A 24,352-nucleotide genomic window follows, 5' to 3' on the forward strand; every position below is an offset into this window, starting at 1 on the left:
GGTTTTTTTTTTTGTTTGTTTTTTTTGTTTTTGTTTTTGTTTTTTTTTTTTTTTTTGGTTGGAAGCCTATCTGTGACCTTACCTGATCTATTTCTTTAGGGGTTATGGGTCTGTTTAGATGGTCTATTTGATCCTGGTTTAATTTTGGTAATTGGTATCTGTCTAAGAAAATGTCCATTTCCTCCAGATTCTCCAGTTGTGTTGAGTACAGGTTTTTGTAGTAGGATCTGATGATTTTTTGAATTTCCTCGGTTTCTGTTGTAATATCTCCGTTTTCATTTCTAATTTTGTTAATTTGGATACTTTTTCTGTGCCCTTTGGTTAGTCTGGCTAAGGGTTTATCTATCTTGTTGATTTTTTCAAAGAACCAGCTTTTGGTCTTGTTGATTCTTTGTATGGTTCTCTTGGTTTCTACTTGATTGATTTCAGCCCTGAGTTTGATGATTTCCTGTCTTCTTCTCTTCCTGGGTGAATTAGCTTCTTCTTGTTCCAGGGCTTTCAGTTGTTCCATTAATCTTCTAGTGTAAGCTCTCTCGAATTTCTTTTTGGAGGCACTCAAAGCTATGAGTTTTCCTCTTAGCACTGCTTTCATTGTGTCCCATAGATTTGTGTATGTTGGGCCTTCATTTTCATTAAATTCTAAGAAATCTTTGATTTCTTTCTTTATTTCTTCCTTGACCAAGGTATCATTGAGTAGAGTATTGTTCAGTTTCCATGTGTTTGTGGGCTTTCTGTTCTTTTTACTGTTACTAAAGACCACTTTTACTCCATAGTGATCTAATAGGAGGCATGAGATTATTTCAATCTTATATTTGTTGAGGTCTGTCTTGTGACCAACTATATGATCTATTTTGGAGAAGGTACCATGAGTTGCTGAGAAAAAGTTATATTCTTTTGCTTTGGGATAAAAAGTTCTATATATATATATCTGTTAACTCCAATTGGTTCAAAGCTTCAATTAGTTTCATTGTCTCCCTGTTTAGTTTCTGTATTCCTGATCGGTCCATTGGTGAAAGTGGAGTGTTGAAGTCACCCACAATTATTGTGTTAGGTGCAATGTGTAATTTGAGCTTTAGTAAAGTTTCTTTTATGAATGAGGGCGCCCTTGTATTTGGGGCATAGATGTTCAAGATTGAGAGTTCTTCTTGATGGATTTTTCCTTTGACCAGCAAGTAATGACCTTCCATGTCTCTTTTGATGACATTAGGTTGAAAGTCAATTTTATCTGAAATTAGAATGGCAACTCTGGCTTGTTTCCTGGGACCATTTGCTTGTAGAATTGTCTTCCAGCCTTTTACTCTAAGGTAGTTTTTGTCTTTGACATTGAGGTGTGTTTCCTATATGCAACAAAATGTAGGGTCCTGTTTATGTAACCAGTCTGTAAGTCTGTGGCTTTTTATTGGGGAATTGAGTCCATTGATGTTAAGAGATATCAAGGAATAGTGGTTATTGCTTCCTATCATTTTTGATTATAATTTTATACGTGTATGGTTATCTTCTTTGGGTTTGATGAAAGAAGCTTAATATCCTGCTCTTTCCAGGGTATAGTTTCCCTCGTTGTAATGGTGCTTTCCCCCTATTATCCTTTGTAGGGCTGGATTTGTAGAAAGATATTGTGTAAATTTGGTTTTGTCATGGAATATCTTGGTTTCTCCATCTATAGTAATTGAGAGTTTCGCTAGGTATAGTAGTCTCGGCTGGCGTTTGTGTTCTCTTAGAGTCTGCATGAGCTCTGCCCAGGATCTTCTAGCTTTCATAGTCACTGGTGAGAAATCTGGTGTAATTCTGATAGGTCTTCCTTTATATGTTACTTGCCCTTTTTCTCTTACTGCCCTAAGTATTCTTTCTTTGTTTAGTACATTTGGGGTTTTGATTATTATGTGACGGGAGGTATTTCTGTTCTGGTCCAGTCTGTTTGGAGTTCTGTAGGCTTCTTGTATATTCATGGGCATCTCTCTCTTTAGGTTAGGGAAGTTTTCTTCCATAATTTTGTTGAAGATATTTGCTGGTCCTTTAAGTTGTAAATCATCACTCTCATCAATACCTATAATCCTTAGATTTGGCTTTCTCATTGTGCCCTGGATTTCCTGGATATTTTGGGTTACAAGCGTTTTGCGTTTTGCATTTTCTTTAACTGTTGAGTCCATGGTTTCTATGGTATCTTCAGCATCTGAGATTCTTTCTTCTATCTCTTGTATTCTGTTGTTGATATCTGCGTCTATGGTCCCTGATTTCTTCCCAAGGTTTTCTATCTCCAAAGTTGTCTCCCTTTGTGCTTTCTTAGTTGTTTCTACTTCTGTTTTTAGATCCTGGAAATTTTTGCTCAGTTCTGTCATTTGCTTGTTTGTGTTTTCCTCTAATTCTTTAAGCGATTTTTGTGTTTCCTCTTTCATGACTTCTGCCTGTTGATCAAGGTTCTCCTGTATTTCTTTAAGTGATTTTTGTGTTTCCTCCTTATTGGCTTTTGTATTCTCCTGAATTTCTTTCAATGATTTTTGTGTTTCCCTTGTAAGGGCTTCTAATTTTTGATCCATTTTCTCCTGAATTTCTTTAAGTATGTCCTTCGTGTGTTCCTGTACTAGCATCATGACCAGTGATTTTAAATCCAAATCTTGTTTTTCTGGTGTGTTGGGGTATCCAGGACTTGCTAATGTTGGAGAATTGGGTTCAGATGCTGCCATAATGCCTTGGTTTCTGTTAATAACGTTCCTGCGTTTGCCTTTAGCCATCTGGTTTTCCCAGGAGTTAGATGGTCTTATTGTCACTGGCTGGTGCTTCAACCTACTGTGGATCTTTAAGGTTATCTCTGCAACACTGGATGACTGGGTTTCTTCTGGCACAGATTACTGATATGCTGCCTTCCTCTTTTGTGCCTTTGGAGCCCTTCTCAGTCTGGGTTTCTTCTGGCACAGATTACTGATATGCTGGCTTCTTTTGTGCCTTTGGAGCCCTTCTCAGTCTTGCCTCAAGCAATGTTATACTTAGGTTGTCAAGGTCAACCAGGTGTTCTCTGTCTGCTCTATTATGGGGGGAAGAAGTTGTGGTGGGGATCACTCCCTCTGTTGATTCTCACATAGGACACAGGTCCTGTGATGGACTGGCTTGCATATGAACTCCCTATGTGCTCAGTTCCTGAGTGCAGGCAGACCCCTGGCGGTTTGCACCACCAGAAATCTAAAGCTCAGGTTGATACAGTACCTAGTGATCCTTTTGTGTCCCGGCAGGCAGCGAGTATGGCCGCGGGGCTACTGTTTTCCATTTTTAATAGTGAACTATCTTAATGGTGATAAAAGAATCTGAAGGCTACGTGTGGTGGCATACATCTGTAATCACGACACTTGGAAACTGAGGCAGAAGGGTTGAAATTCACAGCCGCTGTGGGGTATGTATTGTTTCAAAATAAAAATGTCAAGAGTGGTTTTGCAACCTTGTAAAAATGCATGGGAGCTGCCACACAAGAGCATAAGCAAAAGGAATTTCTGAATGAACATTGCAAGCCCTGAGCTGCTAGGCAAAGCCATGCTGAGCGCCTTGTCAGCCTTAGATTGTGACATTATGCAGTGATTATTCCATTTAACAGAGGAACAGACTGAGAGTGAAAGGCCAAGTGGTCAGTAGCTCTCCTCGACAGTGAGGAATTTGTTTCCTCCACTAAGAGAATCACTTTTAATATCTCTAAGACATTTAGGGCAGACGATTGACTTTACTGTTTTTGCTTTATCTATAGCATTTCCTTTTATGCACACCATTCTTAGCACAATGTTGCAGAAAATGCTAGGTTACAGATCCTGATGCCCCCAGTGCTCTGCTTTTGTCTGTGAGTTTCAGGTTTCTAAATTTGTAGCCAAACTTCTTACTAAGCAATGGGGTTTTAATTCTGATAGCTAAAGACACCAAGTAGGAGGGTATCATTGTAGGAACATATCTACAACATCCACAATAGAAGTATTAGTGTGGACACATCCAAGGAGAATCTCTCACAGCTTCTCAACAAAGTGTGTAGCTTTCAAGTTGGTTTAAGATACTTGGTCTGAGATCCTAGCCCATGGCAGTAACACCTCCAGCCATACTGCTGCCATGACACATATTTTGAACCTGTCACAGACTTCTTGAAGACAAGAACTTCTAGTGCTCCAGGAAGCCAGTGTACAGCTTAGACAATGGGCCCTATTCACTGTTGGTGGTGTCTGCTGCTGACCACTCCCTTCTCTTTCTTTGATCCCTCCATGACTTTACCATTATCTGACTCAGACTCCCTGTGATTTTCCCTTTCAGTGTCCACATTTCTCTTTTTCACCATGTTGGACATGTCCGGACTTAGGGAGAAGAGGGCTCCTGGATTGTATCCTGAAAATAAATTTTGGTTACAAAATAGTGGTATTTCCTTTTCTCTTTAGAGTAAATGTCCTAATCAGAGATGCAATAATAACTCCAAGAAGGTTAGGTTTAAATGGAGAATAAAAGTGACTTTAGAATGAATATATCATATAGAAAACGACAGCACACTGCTTGAGATAGGAGAGGGTCACTGTGATCAGAGCAGAAAGAATGGGGAGCAATGGCTGCTACCATCAGCGGTCACTCCTCACAAGCATCTTAGTTCCTTGTCCAAGTGTGGACAGAGTGATGCTACTATTCACAAAAGCTAAACAAAGTGGCCAAACACTGCTGAGGTGACACAAACACTTAGAAAGGAGGTGTCTCTACTAATGTACTGTCAGACCCGAGGAAGTCACTGAGAATGACATTGACAGGTTTCCCCCCTTTTTTTTAAAGCTATGGCAACAAAATTACTTGTCAATATGACATCTGCCATCACATTCCTTTGGCAGAGTTTAACTGCATATCAGAGACTATAACAACATGTGGCCCATCAGATGACTTGTCTGGGTGCTTGAGCCTCTGTGACACCAGCCTAAGACCGCAGCCGATGTCATCTGTGTTTTAACAATGAATGTATTCATTTGCTCACTTTCCTCATTCAGACCTAACACATCACTGAAAATACCTGTTAGACTGATGTGCAGGAGGGCTCCGAAACAATGGACCGAGAAGCGACAAGGTCTTTAAACTGCCAAATCTGCCACTATTGCAAGATAATCTTCATGACGGCATTGTTTGTTTTTTAATGAATGATAGTCCCAGTTGGATGTAAACCACTAAATTTACTACAGAAATATGGATCTTTTAAATTATGTGTGCCAATGAACACTATTCATATGAATGGGTTTTGTTTAGTTGCTCTTATAGATGAACTTTATTTCTCAATTGTGGTTAATGCTCTTAACTCATTCCAAGGAAAGTGTCAGGCAGACATGAACAGCAACAACTGAGTAAGTCCCTGTTAGAGAAACAGGAACTCTTTCAAGTCACAAATTATCATTACAATGCCAGTATGGGCCTCAGCCTGGTTAAAGCATTCATCAGAGATGAATCATTACAGGTGGAGAGTCAGGGCAATGACACAGAAGATCATTGCAAACGATGCCTGAGCTATTTGCTGTGCGATTGATGGGGCAATAACTTCACTCAAAAATTTCTAATGCTGCAAGCTAGACATGAAGTAGGCTGTGCTTTGTGCTTTGAAGTGGAAGCCAATGAATCAAGCGGCTTCTATGCTAAGGATTCATTGAGGCATTTTGCTTCATACTTGGGTGACTTCAGTAGCATTCTAGCAACTGATCTGGTCTGTAGCCTTTCATCACCTGAGAGTACTCAGCCCTAATTGTCATATTCACACCTGAAAAGGCTCCATATCAGCCTCCTCCCCATCCCCTAATGAAACCTGTTCACCATCAAGCATGATGACACACACAATACCGGTACTCAGGAGGTTAAGGCAGGATGATCAGGTTTGAGGTAAGCCTCAATCAACATCAAGCTAAATATCAAGTACAAGACCAGCCCGTACAACTGAGACCCTGTTTCAGAACTGTCCCATGCCCCCAAAAATTATCATATGTCCTTGGCTGCATGGAATCTAACGCTTCCAGGCTGATATGTCTCAACCTTCTCTCTCCTCCACATTGATCAACTCACCTTCCCCATGCCTCTTACCTATTTCCCTAATCCTAAACTTCACAGGCCTGCATCTTCTGTAGCCTTCCAGAACCAACCCCACCTTTGTCTAAAATAATTCATTCATTCCCAACATTCTTAAACACACAGCACATAGAGATGGTTTCCATCATGAAGCCCTTGCCTATTCATTTAGTACTCATTTCTTCCTTTGACCGACGGAATCCTTGCATTTGATAACACATTAACCCTACCCTGTCCCACCTGCATCTATTCAGCATCCTCTATAGCCCATAACCCAGTGATAATAGAAGGCTCCATAGATATTTAGCTGCTCTGCCTGAGTCCTTTATAATTGAAGGGTGTATGATTTAGTTTCAAATATTGGATGGGGTAAGCAGGAATCAGATTCTGATTGTCATGTTTATGTAGCAAAGTAATCCTTTCATCAGGACTTCTCAGCATATTCTTAGTAACCAATGTATTCAGATTCCCATAAAAGCTAATTTTAAAAGTATATTTTCTGTCTTCATCTCTAAACCAAAGATTCTCTATAGTCTTTTCAGACTCAGTTTTAATTTCCTTCTTGAGTTGAAATCCTACCATCAAATTAAATTCACAAGGCCTTTAATTTGAAACACAATTTCCATCGGTAACTGGACAGCATGGAAAGTTTCAGATGTGTGTGCCTCCATTCTATTATCACCTTACACTACGTCTGTGAACTCAACCTATTTGGAGGTGTTCTGATTACATGTGTGAAAATGCTAAGAGAAATCAAAGTCAGAATGAGCATAATAATTCAAAAGATAATTTTTAGATAGTCCTGTGTGTGATGTCTACTATTCAACAAATTTGAGCAAATTAAAACCAGGTTATTTTAATATCTTGGAGTCTATTACAAAGTTCCGGTCATGTACCAACAAGTGTTTGGCATGTAGATATGGTGATACTCATGCCTCTGAGAGGAAGACTATAACCACCACGAAATGCATAGCTTCACCAAAGACTTTCTGACTTTACTTGCATCCCTCACCTCACAACCAAACTCTATTAAACATCTCCTTCCACTGGGCCATTTCAGACTCCTCTGGCTCTGACACAATTGTTGTCTTATCTGTACACAATGCCCAGTCCCAGGTAAAAGAGGTGAGAGGTGGGGAAGACACAGTGACAAGCATTTTAGTTGCAGCTCAGTGTTGGAAAGTGAGGCTGTTCCTAGGGGAGAGACTGATGAGCCAATTGCATTTGCCTTTCCAGTTCTTCCTTCACCCAGAAAGTGCATCTCATTACCACAGAGTCAGCACATACTCACGTCAATCATCTCGGGGCTAGATGCCTCTCTTTTCATCACTGTGTGTTCTATAGCTGTCAGGTCCCATGCCTTACTCTAAGGCATTCTCTCAGGCTACATACTCCCACAAGCTCCTAAATGCACTGACATTCTACCAAAAATAGAATCTATAACCCTCCACTTAAACGCATCCAACTTCTGCAACCAATCAGATGGAGCAGGAAGGCAAAGACCTAAGACACTCAGGCTGCCAGAGTGCAAAGGTCTCTTCCCAAGTTTTCACTGTGCATGCGCAGGCTATCTGTATCTAGTATAGACAAGGACAGGAGGCTAATTCCATGTCTCTCTTACAATGCCTGTGGGGGGGGGGGCGTCACAGGAACTGGCTTTTAGGCTAATGTAGGACCACTCATCAATAAAGTACTTATGCATGATCTACTGATGTGGACTCCTTCTAACCTTGTTTACACTGATGGGATATGTTCATTGCTGTCACTGTGAGACAGACACTGCATGCTTGCTTGTTCAGGACACCTGCAAGCCTGACATTTCCTTAAGGGATGGCTAACCACTTCCACAATAATTGCCTGACCTTCATCAGCACCCACTAACAATTGCCACTGACACCTGTTAGTTGTACAGTTTCTCCATTTTTGCCAACCTATAGGACTGCTGTGTTGGAAGCAATGACAGATGGGGAAGAAGGCTGTCCAATGCCATCTTCCCAAGAGCTATAGTCTGGTGGTTTTCCTATTGTCCTACTTGTATCTAGAATCCTAAACCCCAGAACCCTAAAGCCATTCACTGAAAGAAATATCATTTGCTGAGAAACTATGTTCAAAGTCCTGTGCAGTGGAAATCACTACCATTTGTGAACAAGTCCACAGAGAGCTTATCATCCAGTAGAAAATTTCAGACAGAATATGAAGCATTGCCCAAGAGCTGGAGTCCTTTAGCATTCAATATTCAGTGTCTTCCAGGAAGTGGGACTCGGGAGTCAAATGAAAAAGCAAGCATTCAGGGACAGCAGTTCCAGCCCTGTTACTACAACTCCTCTCTCAAAGATTACTTCCCAGAGTTCTTCACCCTTGTGTCTGATTTGTGAGGGATAGACATGACTAATCTCCAGTTCAGTTCAGAGAGGTCTTGTAAGAAAACAGAATGAGAAAGAATGTCATATGATAGTGAAGTCATGGACCACCATGACTCAAAACTAGGGAACAGTCATTGGCGACAATTTGTAGTGCAAGGCTTAGTATACTAAGCAGGAGAAATAGTCCCACACCCAATCTCATGACACCCTCTTGAGGTTTCATGTTTAGGAACAGCTTGCAGTTGAAGGTTTTGCAAATTACACTTGTTCCTATCAAAGTAAGGTCAAGTTTCCATTTTCAGATTCTGGAGATACCCTGGACATGGCATCTTCTTTCACAGTAACCACTTGCCCCATACTATCATCCTACATAACACTTTCACTGGTGACAGAAGCCACTGGAGACAATTGGCCTCTCCTGTCCCCTGTAGCAGAGCCCTGAGCCCCTAATACTTAAGACTTACTGCCTATATACACAGAGACACCTAACAACTAGGTCCCAGTTTAACACACTTCATTTAAGCTGTACACCTCATCTTTCTGATTTTAATCATCAATAGTCACATCATTTCTAAAGAATTTAACCATTTATTTACTAACCTTTGAAAGGCTGAAGTACCTTAACAAATGTGGCTCTTTGGTGGCCTAGCTGGCAATGATATCCTAACTTCCTGTCTCCAGAGTCTAGTCTCTCAAGCACATACATGTCAGGATATGTGTTTGAGGCTAGTATTCCTACAGAGTATAGAGGTCAAGAAGGTGACCTTGGTCTTGGCATTAAGTAGGATGTCAGGACAGGGGCAGAGAAAAAGAATGGAGTATATAAGGGGTATACTGTGGAAGGGGCATACCCAGGATTCAGGCATCTAAAGCCCCTGTGTGAGGAAGATGTGGTGCCCCAAGTCCAAAAAGGCCTTGAATACTATGAAATCTATTCCTCCTGTTTCTGAGAGAAAGCCTTGGCAGAAACTGCATGTTTACCTCTTTATCAATAGCTGGATTTATTTTCAAGTAAGGTAATTTTCCCTTCCCTTGGGGAAGCAGTGCATGTATAGCTTTCTCATCTTTTAATGTTCATGCCCTAATATTTGCTCCATGTTGGCCTGCTTGTAGATAGCAAATGGGCTTCTGATGACAATCTTCACAACAAGGGCACAATGCAGTCTTTGTCCTATGCAAGCAGACCCTGAAGTTCAGCTGGCTCCTCACGTTCAGGCCTATCTCTTGCAGATTATTGGGACCATTCCACTGATGCCTAACCCAGGGCCATCGAGTCAAGCAGCAAGTGGCACTCAGGGCCTTCAAGTACAGCCTATCACACCCCAGCTCCTAACCAATGCCCAGGGCCAAATCATTGCCACGGTCATCGGAAACCAGATCTTGCCTGTGATCAACACCCAAGGTATCACCCTGTCCCCCATCAAGCCAGGCCAGCAGGTAAGGGTCCCACACCAAGGTGCCCAATATATTTCTTCTTTCTTCCTTTCTCTTCTTTGCTTTCAATATAAAGTAAACTTTGCATTACAAAAAGATTTATGATTTTCAGTAAACCTAATGTATCAATACTTACAAAATGACACAGATTTATTTCCCATTCTTAGCAAATATAAGCAGTAACATGAACAGCCCCCTAATCTAAAACACGGAATATATTACATTATAACAGACACTGACCAAAAGTCACTTAGAATTTGTCCTTCTTAAAACTATATCCAATATACTTAATTTTTTGTTTTTTAATAGAGCCAAAAAGAAGTCAACACTATTTATGCTTTATAAATGAAAAATGTTGTTAAACACAAAACAATCCCAAGCTGAAGCTACTACAACAGCTGTCTATAAATGAGGTAAAAGATAGGCAGTGCTACTCCCTAATTTCACTAAAACTCTGGAGGCAGCTAACTTTGCCATTCAAATGCTATCTCAGATTTTTTTTCCTGTGTGTTTATGCTAGGAGTTGAGCATGTAGCACTAAAGAAGAAAGATGTGGTCCCTGATATTGATGGAGATTGTGATTGGTTTGTTCCTTCAATTAGCATTTTGGATAGTCTATAGCAAGACTCATCTAAATGCTAGCTAAGAAATAAGAGATATCCTTTCTACTCCAGGGGTTATGGAGTTACATGGGATACCAGCTTATATCTACAGAGCCCTTTCTCCAATAAAGCAGAGAAGGCCCTGAAACAGACCAGGGAAGACTGGGATAAGCAGCACCTGACCAGGAAGATGAATTAGCAACACTCCCGGAAGTAGAAACAGTTAAGCACAAAGGGAGGGCAAAAGGGAAGAAGAAGATGACAACATGTTGAGGGACCAGGGAGCAGTTCCTGTGGCAGAAGCACAGGACAAGCTGGGGACAGTTGTGCATGGGATGTAGACTCAAATTAGAAAGGCTGAGTTCTATTTCCCTGTGATCTTAAAGATGTCATGTGCCAACTTCCTACTCAGGTTTTTGCAAAAATAAAATGGGATGGGGATACCAGAATCTAGCTCGAAGAACATGTGTGAAGGGCAGAGTGGTCAGACCTGTGTCTGGGATACAGCAAGCTATAGTTCAGTCATGATAGCATTGGCACCTCAGCTGCTGAGGGCAGTGAAGATGTGGCGCTGTGAACTGTAGGGGGTGGGTGTTACACAAGAAGAGATTATGGGCTCAGATTTTCCCCTAAGAAAATAAGTCTGAGAGTGATGTGGAAGTTGAGCTGGACATTATGACATTTCCATTGTAAACAAACTACTTAGCAGACAATACTGAAAGCTAAGCAACAATTACTGAGCACAGCGACTACTGAACGGCAGCTAACAATAGAAGTCTAGAGGCATTTTTTTTGCTGTAGCTGAAAAATAAAGAAGACAAGTAGAGATAGCCTGGAGAACAGGAAAAGGAGCAAGATCCAGGATCTGTCTGGCAAATGCCAGCTCTTAAAAAGAATAGGAGAGGAAGGGGAAAGAAGAGGTGATGGCTAAGTAGGGGAGGAACATGGAGTAAGGCTACCTCGCGCATGACGATCAAATGGTAGGACCCAGACGGGCATCAAATGCTGCACCTTTTGAAGTGTGGGTAAGTTCTGTTCTAAGCACTTTGAAATGAGTCACCCATTAATCAGATGACTCAGTCAGATGACTCAGTAAGTCAAAGCAGAACAGGGCTAAGACAGAGCTTTAAGGTTGGATGTACACTGATAAAAGATGGCAGAAAGGAATGTGAAGGCTATATGTTGTCAGGAGACTGTAGGATATCAAGCAATTGACCAAAAACAAAATGCAAAGGGTTGAGAGCAATAATGCATTACCAATTGCTATAGCAACACAGAAAAATCCCTCTAGAGACAGCAGCATCACCAGTGCCTTCCCACCTCAGAGTCACTCAGAGCCTATGCACAGAAACCTGTAGTTGGTCTTTGCTAGTTTGTGGGTTCTTTTTCCCACCCTTAATCCCCCCTCCAGTGTCTACTTCTAGCATCGTATAGGAGAGGAAGAAAGATAGAGGGGGGAGAGGGTAAAAGAGGGGACCCTTGAATCTAATTTCTTTCCTTTTGTTTCTTCTTCAACCATGGCTACTAGCAAACCACAACCAAATGGCCAGCAGCTCCCAATCCCATTTCTCAGGGCCCTAGCATCTATATCCCCTCTGAAAAGTTCTCAGAATTCCCAACACCATACAATCACAGAAACTATTTGCAGCTGGCAAACTATACCTCTGCTAGAACATGAGGAAATCATAGTCAGCTTCCAGGGACAGTCTGAAGCGACCTCATATCCTCACACGTGGGATTAAAATGAAAGCATACTCATATATTTGTGGATTTTTTTTTAAAAAAATCTAGAATTGTCAATACAGAAACCCACTTGCTTGCTCAATATTAAAATTGTTTACTGGAATTTTGTTTTTTTTTGGGGGGGGGCATGAAGCATATGTCAAGACAGTATACCTGTGTGAATAGGCAAGACAGGCACCATGAACTCTTCTTTCCTAGAGTTTATAACCTAGCAAGGAAGATCCACAGTCTTCAAAGACTTGTTCAGATATGAAACTTCACTCCATTGGCAAATGTCATGAGAAAAAATAAAACTGGGAGGAATATGACACCAGTGAACAAGAAGTACCTGGTGCCTGGAAACATCGTAGAAACCGGGGCCTATGTCTCTGCACTGCAGGTTTAATCTTGGCCATGGAAGCCATTGTTCCCAGCTAGACCCCAGGCCAGGAAGAAGTTCCTGATAGAACTTTAAGTTAAAGACTTCTGCGCCCGTAGTCACTTTTTACTATTTACAAGGGGCCATTTGATTGCTTGAGTCTCTGCCTTCAAAAGAGGCGGGCCTTTGTCTTTCTCACTATGTAGCCCTGGCTGGCATGGAACTTGCTGTGTAAACCAGACCTCCTCGAACACATGCAGATGCAGCTTCCTCTGATGTGATCAAGATGAGGACGTCCACACCCAGCCCTTTAGGCTTCTTTAACCCTACATCTGTCTGAGCCTATTCATAATTATCTCTAGGGAGAAAAACAAGGCCTGCCTACCTTCTGTGAAAACAAAAAGTAAAATAAAAGGCTATGTCACCAAAGCCACGCCATAAATTGTCAGGAAAGTGAATTGGTTAAAAATCACTAGCACTTGATGTAAAGTTGCTCTCATCTTTGATTTCAAAGGTGGAGAGAGGTAAAGGACTTAGTCAAGGAATGCAGACACTTTTCAACTCTGCCCATGCTAGTTGTCAGCAATATTTCCACAGTCTATTCCAAGCATCCAGAAACACTTCCAGAACTTTCCCACACTATCCTTGTCTCCCCTGGAATAAAACCTCACCACTACTGAGGAAACAGTGCACTCCACTGTTACGACCTGGCACGCTCATGTCAGTCACAACCAGCATCCCAAGTAGAGGAACCGTGCCCTTGGCAGGAGTGCATGCATTTGTATGTGTGTGCATGACTGAAAAGAATGTGGAAGGTCAACGCTGCTCCCCAAGTCATAGCAGGCCTCAAGCCTCTTATCTTGATCCAGGAAAAGCTGAGGGAACCGAGGTGAGCTAGTCCCTGAATGCCAGGGGAGTGGTAGCGATAGAGAAGTTTGTCTCTGCATTAGCTGTAATTGAAACATGTAATTGGAGCATGAAGTTAGGCATGGGATTGGGCAAATCATCAATAGATACGCAGGCTTGGGTACTGAGGGAAACAGCCACAATTGTAAGCATCAAAACACTCCCAATCAAACAGGTTTCACATCAGAAGTATGGCAACAGTTATCTTTGATTTTTCTTTAAATATTACCCTTTGCGTTGAAGAACTATAATATGTACAAGTTCTAAAACTAAAGGATTTCTATCATCCAGTCAGAAGCTTCTCTATTCTTTTGAGTGATCTATGACAAATGCTGGAACTCAAAAGAGCGTGATTCTGACTAAATTATGTCATAGATTTGACCTGGAGTAGGTCACTTGAATTTTTAGTAGTAATAACCACAGGTTAAGCTTTCTATCTGCCTCACCCTGACTTAAGAAGACCTCAATGAAATCTAAGAATGGAGTCTCTAGCACTCTTTGATCTGGAAGAGCATTCCAAGTTACTGTCTGAAACACACAGTATTTTTTAGAGTATACCAGTGCCCAATAGTCCTAAATAATACCAGACCAGAGGCGCCTGATGAGCAGGGCAAGAACATAAAGAACAGAATGGGAAAGAGAGCCAGATAAAACGCTGTACATATAAAAACTAAAGGGTTTAGAGTTCAAAAGCAGTCTTTTGTTTCCTGCCCCAGATTTTGTGGCTGACCCAACTTTGGAGACTCATTTGGGTCAGAGAACAGTTCCTAATCACAAGTTTGCCCTGTGACTGAATGCATGATTTCTTCAAAAAAACATTTTTCTCTGTGTTTTCTTCCTATGACTAAATCCTCACAAACATTAAGGGGAATTTTTGTCTCACAAGGAAAATTTGAAAAGCAAATGTTTCAACCTATACAGTCGGAACACCAACTTTTAAAAATTAATGTAATAACAAGAGATTGCCTTCCAAGTAAAGATTTTGGGGTTTTCTTCTGAACATTCAGCACTACCAGAAAGGTCATAGGAAGTAGCTTAGACAGCTCAGTTCTCTTAAAATGCCAGGCAATTCTCCTTTCTCTTTTTCTCAAATAAATACAAAATACTCTTGCTTATTGGAAATACTTTTTCCCCTTTTCAGTTAATGTGTTTTTATTAACTCACACAATTACTTGTGTCTTCTGTTTTGATGAACACACTTGCCACAGAATTGTCTGTTAACATGACTGGCTGGGAAATCTTCAGCACCACATTCGTCTGAAGGCTATTCTTGACCGACAAGGCTAATTCTGACATTTTATCCACCTTGTAGAATTTCACGACAGCCAACTTAAGCCTTGCTGCTCTTGTGCTTATTCTTCTTGGAAGTAGTGTAACCTTACTTTTTATTTTTCCTCAGCACCACCATAAATCTCAACCCAAGATGCAGGGAAAAACCTTTTGAACAATGTAGGAAAGTCTGCCCATGTTCCAGCTAGTTACCAGCAAAAAAACAGCCTTTACTCATGAAGAGGAGGCCCTCCTTGGCCTGTCCATTTGTATCATGTTGTGGCCTCAGAATAATGGTATTCACTGTAAGACTTTATGAAAATCTGCAGCTTGGTGGCTATTCCGGGCAGACAGCAGATTAGAAAGTGCTTATCAGTTGACAGTGCTCTCCGTACAGTATGTACCCTGAAATACCTTTGCCCAAGTTCCCTGACCATCAGCATCCTGTGGGATCTGGGCCACCAGCCCTTCTCTGTGATTCACCACCCTGTCATTCCCTCACCTCAGTTTTCTTTCCTCAAACTATTTATCATCAGGAATCGATACCTGAAAGACAGAGGCCAACTCAACTCAGCCTCATCCATATTATCCCAGCCCTATCATAGGAAGGATTAGTCAGTGTGTTCATGGCTGCTGGACTCTATTTCAGTATCTAAGGCATAGGCACTCCAGAACCATCCTTGAAGACACTCAGCCCAGACACTCTGTGACTTTCCAATATATTCTAGAATTTGTCAGGATGTCCCAAATTAGCATCTCAGAGTGCCTAAGAAGACTTCTAGCATCTCTCAGAGTGCCTGAGAAGACTTCAGTCCAGTGCTGCCTTCTCCATATCAGTTCCTTCTCCTTCCCATGATCTCTCACCTCAGTATCTCAGCTGCACAGAACTCTTTTTGTTTCAACTCTGCCCTTAAAATCTAACTCACATTCCTGTGTCCCTGCTGAACTCGGGCTGTAGTCCCTCGGTTGTTTTGGGATGCTCTCCTGCCTGCACTTGGAAAGCGCCACTAAAACCTCTTATTCTGACTCCTCACACCCTCACATCCTCACACTGCCTGGCACAAGCAAGATGCTTCCCTCCCCACCTCTCTCTCACCCCTCAGGAGTTCCACCTTGACTTCGCCACTCTTGTACATGCGGATGGGCCAGACATCCTCCACTGGCTTTTACAGGTCTGGAGATTGTTCTTCCCACATGAACTTCCCTGTGTAAATTTTACTGTTAACATGCAATCCTTTTCCCAACTTGATGAGGTCACTCATGTTTCTTTCATTTTCTAAGACACTTTCCACACATACTTTTTATATTATTGTGGAATTAATGAAAGATGGTTTTTTTTGGTTGGTTGGTTTGGTTTTGTTTTTTTGTTTGTTTGGTTGGTTGGTTGGTTGGTTGGTTGGTTGGTTTGGTTTTTTGCTTTTGTCAAGACAGGGTTTCTGTGTAGCCCTGGCTGTCCTGGCACTCTGTAGACAGGCTGGCCTCAAACTCAGAAATCCGACTGCCTCTGCCTCCCAAGTGCTGGGATTAAAGGTTGTGCCACCACCGCCCGGCCAAAAGATGTTTCATTCAAAAATCTAAAACACTAATTCAGATCACACAGGCAAGATACAAGGAACCAGCCACGTGGAAAAAAGTCTCTCTCTCTCTCACACACACACACACACACATACACACACACACATCTCTAAGCTGCTGCCATTTCAGTCTTTCTTTGTTGACTATATGAAACACCCTGGCAGTGCCAATGAGTGCAAGCAATCCCATGAAACCAGACTGTGGGAGGTAGCATGAGGGGTCAGGTCAGCCTGAGTCCCTCTAGGCCATCTCATGTGTGAGACAGATGTGGGGCCTCCTGTGACTAACAAGGATTGTCCCTAACTTTCCTGGTGCTCACTCCCCGTGCTCTCAGCCTATCTGCACCAGGCTCCCAGCACCAAAATGATTAACAGAGCTCAGGCACAAGTAAAGTGCAGCTCCTATAAGAAGCTTCATGAAGTGCAGTGAGCAAACAAGAGAATTGTATTACATAAAAGGACAACATCTAGCTGGGCGGTGGTGGCTCACGCCTGTAATCCCAGTACTTGGGAGGCAGAGGCAGGTGGATTTCTGGGTTCAAGGCCAGCCTGGTCTACAGAGTGAGTTCCAGGACATCCAGGGCTACACAGAGAAGCCCTGTCTCGAAACAAGCAAACAAACAAACAAACAACAAAAGAGGACAACACCGAGTAAAGTAACTTTAGAGTACTATAGGCACCAGAATTCTATCAAACAGAGGACAATCTGTTCCATCTCTCATGTGTCCTCAGATGATACCAGTTACCTAACAGTGACATGTTATTCTTAAAAATCTGAAGTTTTAAAAACTTGTGAGCCTGTAGCGAATAATATCTAAACTAGAAAAATATTTTAGACTCCTTATTAGGACAGACATGTAAGTGGGGATTGTCCCAGTGAATAGATCTACTCTAGAGATTGGCAGCTTTGTGAGACACCTCATTGGTCCTCACACTGCCAACCATGGCTTCTGTTTTCTGATTTGCTGACATTTGGCCCTGCACTGAGGGAGGAGCACTACTGTGCAGTCAGATCTCGGAGCCCACGGCTGCTGTGCTCTAGTTGTTTTGTCCCAGGCCTGTCACTCTCTCTTCAGAAATCTGCTGCCTCATCTACAAAACACCATCAACATCCAGCCAAGAACCCTGTCTTTAGGTGTGCACCTCCAGTTACTCACGGCCTCCCTTGCCTTTCCTAAACTACTCCAGTTCCTGTGGCCAGTTGTGCTTTAGGATTTTTTGCCAATACTTAGGCAAAGCATGATTTTGTAAATTGTCAGTATCTTAAAAAAGCAACTTAATTAAATTGAATAATATATTTTCCTAATACTGTTTTTTAGAAGTGTATCAAATTTTTATATGGAACCACAGAGTTCTTTCAGAAATCTGCCTAATACTTCCTCTTCCTCCTCTTCCTCCTCTTCCTCTACTTCTGCTTCTTCTGCAAATACAGTTTTAAGCATAATTTTAAAAATGAATATACTAAAATCATTAAATCTCGAGTGTCCAAGAAACAGTGCCGTGTTCATCTGAAAGCATTACTGCCTGCTGGGTAGACAGGTCTTACTTAGGCTTCTATTGCTCTGAGGTAACACCATGACAAAAGGAAACTTGGGAAAGAGTTTATTTTGCCTTAGTTATAATCCATCATCCAGGGAACTCAGGGCAGGAACTCAAGGCAGGAACCAAAGCAGAGGCCATGGAGGACTGCTGGTTACGGGTTTGTTCCCCATGGCTTGCTCAGCCTTCTTTCTTATAGCACCTGGGACCACCAACAACCCAGAGGTGGCACTACCCACAGTGGACTGGGTCCTTCTACCATTCATCACAAAATAATAAACTGTACCAAGCCTTGTCCACAGAGCAATCTGGTGGGGGTATTTTCTCAATTGAGGTCCCTCCTTCCCAACTGACTCTAACTCATGTCACGTTGACATAAACTAGCTGCACAGAGGTAAATGTCCTCAGATGCCATCAATGTCCTCTTTTTCTGAGGAAAGAGCTTTGGGAGTTGCTGATTAGCTTACACACCACACAGCTCCCTCTGAGTTCACTTATCTTCTAGAATTAGCATCCAAATATCCACACGGGCAACTGGAATCAGGAAGAAAGGCGCCATTGCAATCTATTCAATTCTTTTTACAAGTTCAAAGCCTTTAAGAATTCTTATACACTTTTGTTTAACTGTCTAGCAGAACTCAGGAAAGCAACCAAAACTTCAATGCCCTTAGCAAATATTTTGTTGTTTTTTTCTTTTTTGGGGGGGGAATATCTAAAATTCTTACAAATCTTAGATTATTCTTTCTCTTTAATTATACACATGTGAAACAAGTTCTTTTAAAATATTAGCTTGTTTTCCTCTTGAATGTCTTCTTCTGCATCTAATTATCCACAAATCCCAGCATGCCTTCATGATTCCTAAGTGACAAAGGATGGCAGTATGACCGTCCTTCTCTTTATGATGTCATGTCTACAGAGGAAATGTCTCAACTGATTGTTGTTCTGTCCAGTTCCTGCATGACACTTTATCACAGCCAGAACCAATGAACTATTAATGGAATGAGAAGCCAGAGAACTTCCTCCTGACCAGTGTCTCAAACCTGTAAACATGTTTGCCCTGCACCAATCTTTGGAAAGACAACTCAGTAGGTTAGAGGCAAAGATTGATTTGAAATATCTATCACAATTTGTGAAGTAAATTAAAATGGATTTAATCTTTACTAGGCAGCCCCATAACATAAAATTTGCTGGATTTAATTGTTGATTATGTGCTCAGCAAATTGGCTAATTACCTTAGGTAGTTGTTTGATGCCTATCAATCTGTGTTCCTCTTGTTAGTTCTGACTATCTTTGGCTCACAGTCAATACTTTATTTAGAATATCTAAGTAACAAGGTCCACTTAAATAGTAACTTCAGGCAGTTTCACTGGTGGGGGGTGCAAGTAGGCATCTAGATTCTGATATTCAGAGGCCATATGGGCCAGTCATGTACTTATCATAGCCACAAGAGGCATATGTGCTGTGAAGGAATAGCTAGTGAATATGGATACTGACATTGACCCCTGCAGAGGGAAAGTATACAGTTGGCAATAGCTTTAAGTGTGTTTCTAGGGTCTCCCCTTACTACAACTGCTGGAATGGCTAGAAAGACATAGGGATCTTTAAAAAAAAAAAAAAAACGATAAGCTAAGGTGCTAGTGCTGATAAAGGAACTACCGGAATTCTTGTGCATTGCTGGTGTCAGTGTAAAATGGACATCAATTTCTAAGAGTTTCTTAGAAAGTCCAGCATGAATTTACAGTACAATCAGCATTTGAAGTATAGTTCTACTCATAGATATTTTTATTTTAAAAAAGTGTATTCACAGACTTGAACACAAATGTTTATAAAAAGGATTATTGATCATATTCTCAAACTGGAAACACCCAAATATCTACCAACAAAAAAAATGGATAAATAGTATAATGTATGTATTGTGGAAGGGATAAACATCATGTGAATGAAATACTACTCTGCTGTCAGAGAGAATGAACTACTGGAGTACCCAACAGACTGGATGGATCTATAAACAGTCTGTCAAGCAAAATAAGGGAATACAAGAAGGGTGTGTCATATGGCACCATTTCTAGAATTATACCAAATGAATCCATCATGAAAGAAAATAGAGCAGTAGTTGTCAAGGCAGAGAACTGAGGGTAGACATTGCTTGCAAGAGGAAACTTTATAAAACAATAAAGCTTCCTGCCTTGATTATAATGATGGTTTCACAGGTGTATCCACTTCAGACTATGTTTGAAATGGGTGTGTTTTATTATGTGAAAATTGTTATCTTCAAAAATGGTGAATGGAGGATGAACACACAGAGGAGAGGCAGACTGGAGGCAAATTGGAGTTGAAGTGCCCAAGGCTGTTAGACATGACAGTTGAGGCTAATCCACCCTGTGGGCAGCTCCCACCACCCACTCTGATTTGGCTCCCAGGCTATCCCACCTTTATAAAAAAAAAAAAAAAACCCTCCTCCTGCCTTTAGTGTGAACCAAATATTGGTTACAATTAACTAGGGTGGCTGCTGCCAAGGCTAACGTTCAATTTCCTTAGAGCCCTGAGCTCCTGAAACATCTTTTTAGAAGGGCAACCCAGGAGAAAGGGAGAGATTCCTCCAGTTTGCCTAGTGGAACTTTTCTCCTCTCTCCTTCCTCAACGTCTCAGAGCCAACTTTCTTGAGAGACCTTAAAGGAGTAATAAGTAAACAGACATGAGACACAAAATTCAAAAACTTTTTAAAAGTAAATTAGTTCCTCTTTGTGTCATTGTTATCATTGGCGCAAGCCCCAGGACCAGTCTTCGTGTGTCCAGAGACAGCTCTTTCACACCAGGAGGATGAACCATCACACCCCAGATCCTCCCTGACCTGGCTTCCCTCAATGGAGGCAACAGTAGTGTAAGAATTCAGTTAAAGAGGCCATGAACATACCCTTAATCCAGGAGTTAGCACAGGGTAAGAAGGAGCTAAGGGGCTAGAGAGATGATTCTGTAGTTGCTCTGTGAGGAAGACTGGCACTTGGATTCTGGGACTTATGTCAGTTCACTCACAATGCCTGTGACTTCAGCTCCAAGGGCTCTGACCTCTCCTTAGGCATCTGCATGAACATATGCACACTCACATAGAAACACACAGAGACAGAGAATAAATAAATAAATACATAAATACTAAATAAATAAAATACCTTTTAAAAAATAGTAGCAATCCCACTGGTGGCACACACCTTTAATCCCAGCATTTCAGATGCAGAGGCAGGCAGATCCCTGAGTCATGAGTTCAAAGCCAGCTTTGTCTACACAGCAAGTTCCAGGATACCTGAAGCTACATAGAGAAACCCTCTCTCGACTCCCCCCCCCCATAAAAGTATCAACTGAGAACTTCATATATTATGGGGTATTCTATCCTTGCTCCGATTACGAGATTGCTAGAGGATGTCATGTTATCAGTTTTGCATAAGGCATCCAAAACTGGAAGTGAGAGAGCAGGACTGCAAGCCTGAAGCGGAACCTCCCCTAAACTATCAGTTCTGTGAATTATGGGCACAGGCCCAACTTTAAGTTTGAGCTTTGCATTTGAATTGTGTTATTTCGTTCTACACCAGCCTGAGAAGCCTCCCAGGTGGGTGGGAATTGTGTAAACAGGCAGAAAAAGGTTCAGTCACACACTACGGCTGAGAAATGTCAAAAATTGGGTATTCTGGCAAGCCAAGTAGGGAATTAATAATATATTTAGAATTTTTAATAAAATGCCTGTCAAGCAAGCAACAACATATTATATACACAAAAAATAAATCCTGCCTGGGTGTAGTATTCTTCCCAAGAAGTAGACAATGTACTCACAAACATAAAATGAATCAACCCCAGATAAAATGTCCATTCCCTAGCATTTCCCACAATGTCCCATTAATTTTGTATTTTTTTTTTTACATTCCTTGCGTAGCTTCACCAATCTTCCCAGACATCAGTGGGTCAAGCAGCCACCCAAGGCAACCTTCTGCACCTGGCTCATGGCCAAGCATCCACTTCTCAAAGTCCCGTGCGACAGGCCTCCTCTTCTTCCTCCTCATCCTCCTCTTCTTCAGCTTTGAGTGTGGGCCAGTTAGTCAGCAGTAAGTATTCTCTCTGGCTCTGTTTCATCATGGTGCCCTTTCTATTGCCTATTGCTCTCTTCCTCTCTGTGTGTGTCTCTCTGTCTCTCTGTCTCTGTATCTCTCTGTGTATCTCTCTCTCTCTGTCTTTCTTTCTCTCCTTTCTCCTTCTCTCCCTCGTTTGTTTTCTAGGGTTACTAGGCCAATATTGGAATGAGGTCTGTACTCAAAGCCATTGACTGCTTAGAGCAGCTGGCCCGCACAGCACACCCCTGCATTACTGAGAGCTCAGAGCAGGCTCCAGTTTCAGGGAATTCTGGTGTGCTGAGTCAGACCTGCCACTTCCAAGGGTAGAAACTGATCTGCTCGAAGGGCATGGGCAAACAGCTCTGAGCTGAAATAATCGGCAACAGGCACTCAGTTGTAGGGTCAAGCCGCTTTCCTCTGTGTTTGAAGTCCCCTGCCATTCTGTCTGTAGGTGTCAGAGGAAATAAAGGAGAACATGCCTGTGGGCGGATATGTGAGTGAACAATGAGCCACCTTCAGTGACACACGAGGCTGCTGTGTGGGCTGGAATCAGACGGAAATCTCCAAACAACCATTCACAAAATAAAAGCAGGTCTGAAGGCTGCCTCCCTAATGAAGTGCCTATAGTCATCTATATGTGCTCTGTGGAGATGGCATATGTTCCCAGGGAAGCTTGCATATCTGTCACATGCAGACAGCATACAAGGATACATGGGACAATAGTCTGATTAAATAATCATTTACTCACTTCTGTACATAAGGAATCAGACAACAGATAAACATACATGCAAATCGAAATCCAACATTCATCTAGTGTCCAACAGTCATGGGTTTAAAAAGCCAAGTTGGTGCATGCATACCTGTGCCGTAGCGTGAGAATGCCTGTGTCAGTGAAGAACAGAGAAAAGCCTGTTAAAGCCAGAATATGGGGATCTTCACACAGAACAGGCAGATCTGGTAATGCAAGGTGATGCTCCCCCAAAGGAAAATAAAGCTTGCATGTTCAACCACATAGATAATGCAGACTAGAAAGATGCTGAGGGTGGGAAGGAAATGTAATGAGACACTAGGGAGGGCTGTTGAAATGCCCAGGTCCTTCAGGGCACTGGCCTGGATTCTCTTGTTCTCCAATGTGGCTCAATACTACACGGCAGGGATGCATTCAGAGTTTGCCCTTTAATCTGTCTAGACATACAACTCTGTGTGTTTGGCTATAAACCTTTGTCCCAGCTGAATAAATTCATAGATAAAATTAATCTTATTATATCTTTATCTTTTTTATAAAGAAATGCTACGTATGGTGGTTGTTGGAAAAGATTCAAATTCTACCTGAATTCAATTTTCTGTGTGTTTAAATATCCCATTTTAAAAGGCAATGGTGTGTATGTGTTATGTGCATGTGTGTGTGTGTGTGTGTGTGTTTGTGTGTGTAGAGTAAGCTGTTAAAATTTGATTCTGAAAGAAAAGGAATCAAAACCCAATACAGAGAAAAAAATTACATGTAATATAAAGGTGCAAAACCACTCCACTAATCAATATTGTCTTACAAATGTATTATGCTCAACATGGTAGGTGGATGGAGAGAACGCTGCATGGATGGACAGACAGGTGGACACAGGGTATCTCTCGCCAATTGGCACTACTGAACGAAGAATTAACTTTTTTAGAGTTTAGTAAGGAAGCTACTTAATAGGCCAGATGGAATTCAATTACATCAGTTCATTTCAATTAATGGTGAGTGATCAGAAAATAAAGATTTGGGAGAGGAAATTTTTTCTATTGCATGCCTTGGAAGCAAAGGAAATGACACCCCTATGCAGAGCCTGAGCAGGAAGGAGCCCATAGCAACTGTAGGCCCTCCTTGCATAAGAGTCTAGCAGCACCGGTAAGCATCCAACTTTGCACAAATATTGCTGGACTTACAACCTTTAGAGATTTTGGGCATGTTTTTAGTTATTCCCCGTCTGTGTCAAAACCCAGTCACAAAAGGAATGTATGAGTCACATATTTATAAAGCACATACCTTTCTAGCTCAATAATTTGCTATAATAGCTAATTTCAGGGACACATGTTTGCCAGTATGCCACGAAGCACATACTCAAGGACACAGCTTCTTGACAAGAAGTACACAGGGTGGAGTCCAAGAAGGCATGAGTGCAGAAACTTCTGTCCATGCGTGCGCATAGAATAAGAATTATAGAATTTCTGAAATTACTTGAGACTCTATAAGAGCTTTAGGAGCTATGCTCTGGACACAAAGACCAAGAATATATTTCTTATATGACAATATCACACAAACTTTGATCAGAATCATAGTTAGTGCATCTTCCACATCACAGTCAGAGAGTGCTGTCCAGTGTTCCATGGGCTAAAAATTAGTATTAAAATAGTTTGCTCACTCCAGGCCAAAGGATGCCCAGATAAT

The 24,352-nt window shown here is 41.6% G+C and overlaps 1 protein-coding gene across 1 annotated transcript in view; it reads left to right on the forward strand.

The window, feature by feature from the left end:
- The window catches only part of Pou6f2 (POU class 6 homeobox 2), a 487,667-nt gene that overhangs the window by 452,275 nt on the left and 11,040 nt on the right, over positions 1-24,352 (forward strand). The window contains exons 7-8 of the mRNA XM_052157000.1: positions 9,636-9,842; positions 21,753-21,921. Of these exons, the coding sequence (XP_052012960.1) occupies positions 9,636-9,842; positions 21,753-21,921 (376 nt within the window). The remainder of the gene's footprint in view (positions 1-9,635; positions 9,843-21,752; positions 21,922-24,352) is intronic.

Source organism: Apodemus sylvaticus, chromosome 14, assembly GCF_947179515.1.
Source record: "Apodemus sylvaticus chromosome 14, mApoSyl1.1, whole genome shotgun sequence".
In the NCBI taxonomy this organism is placed as follows: domain Eukaryota; kingdom Metazoa; phylum Chordata; class Mammalia; order Rodentia; family Muridae; genus Apodemus; species Apodemus sylvaticus.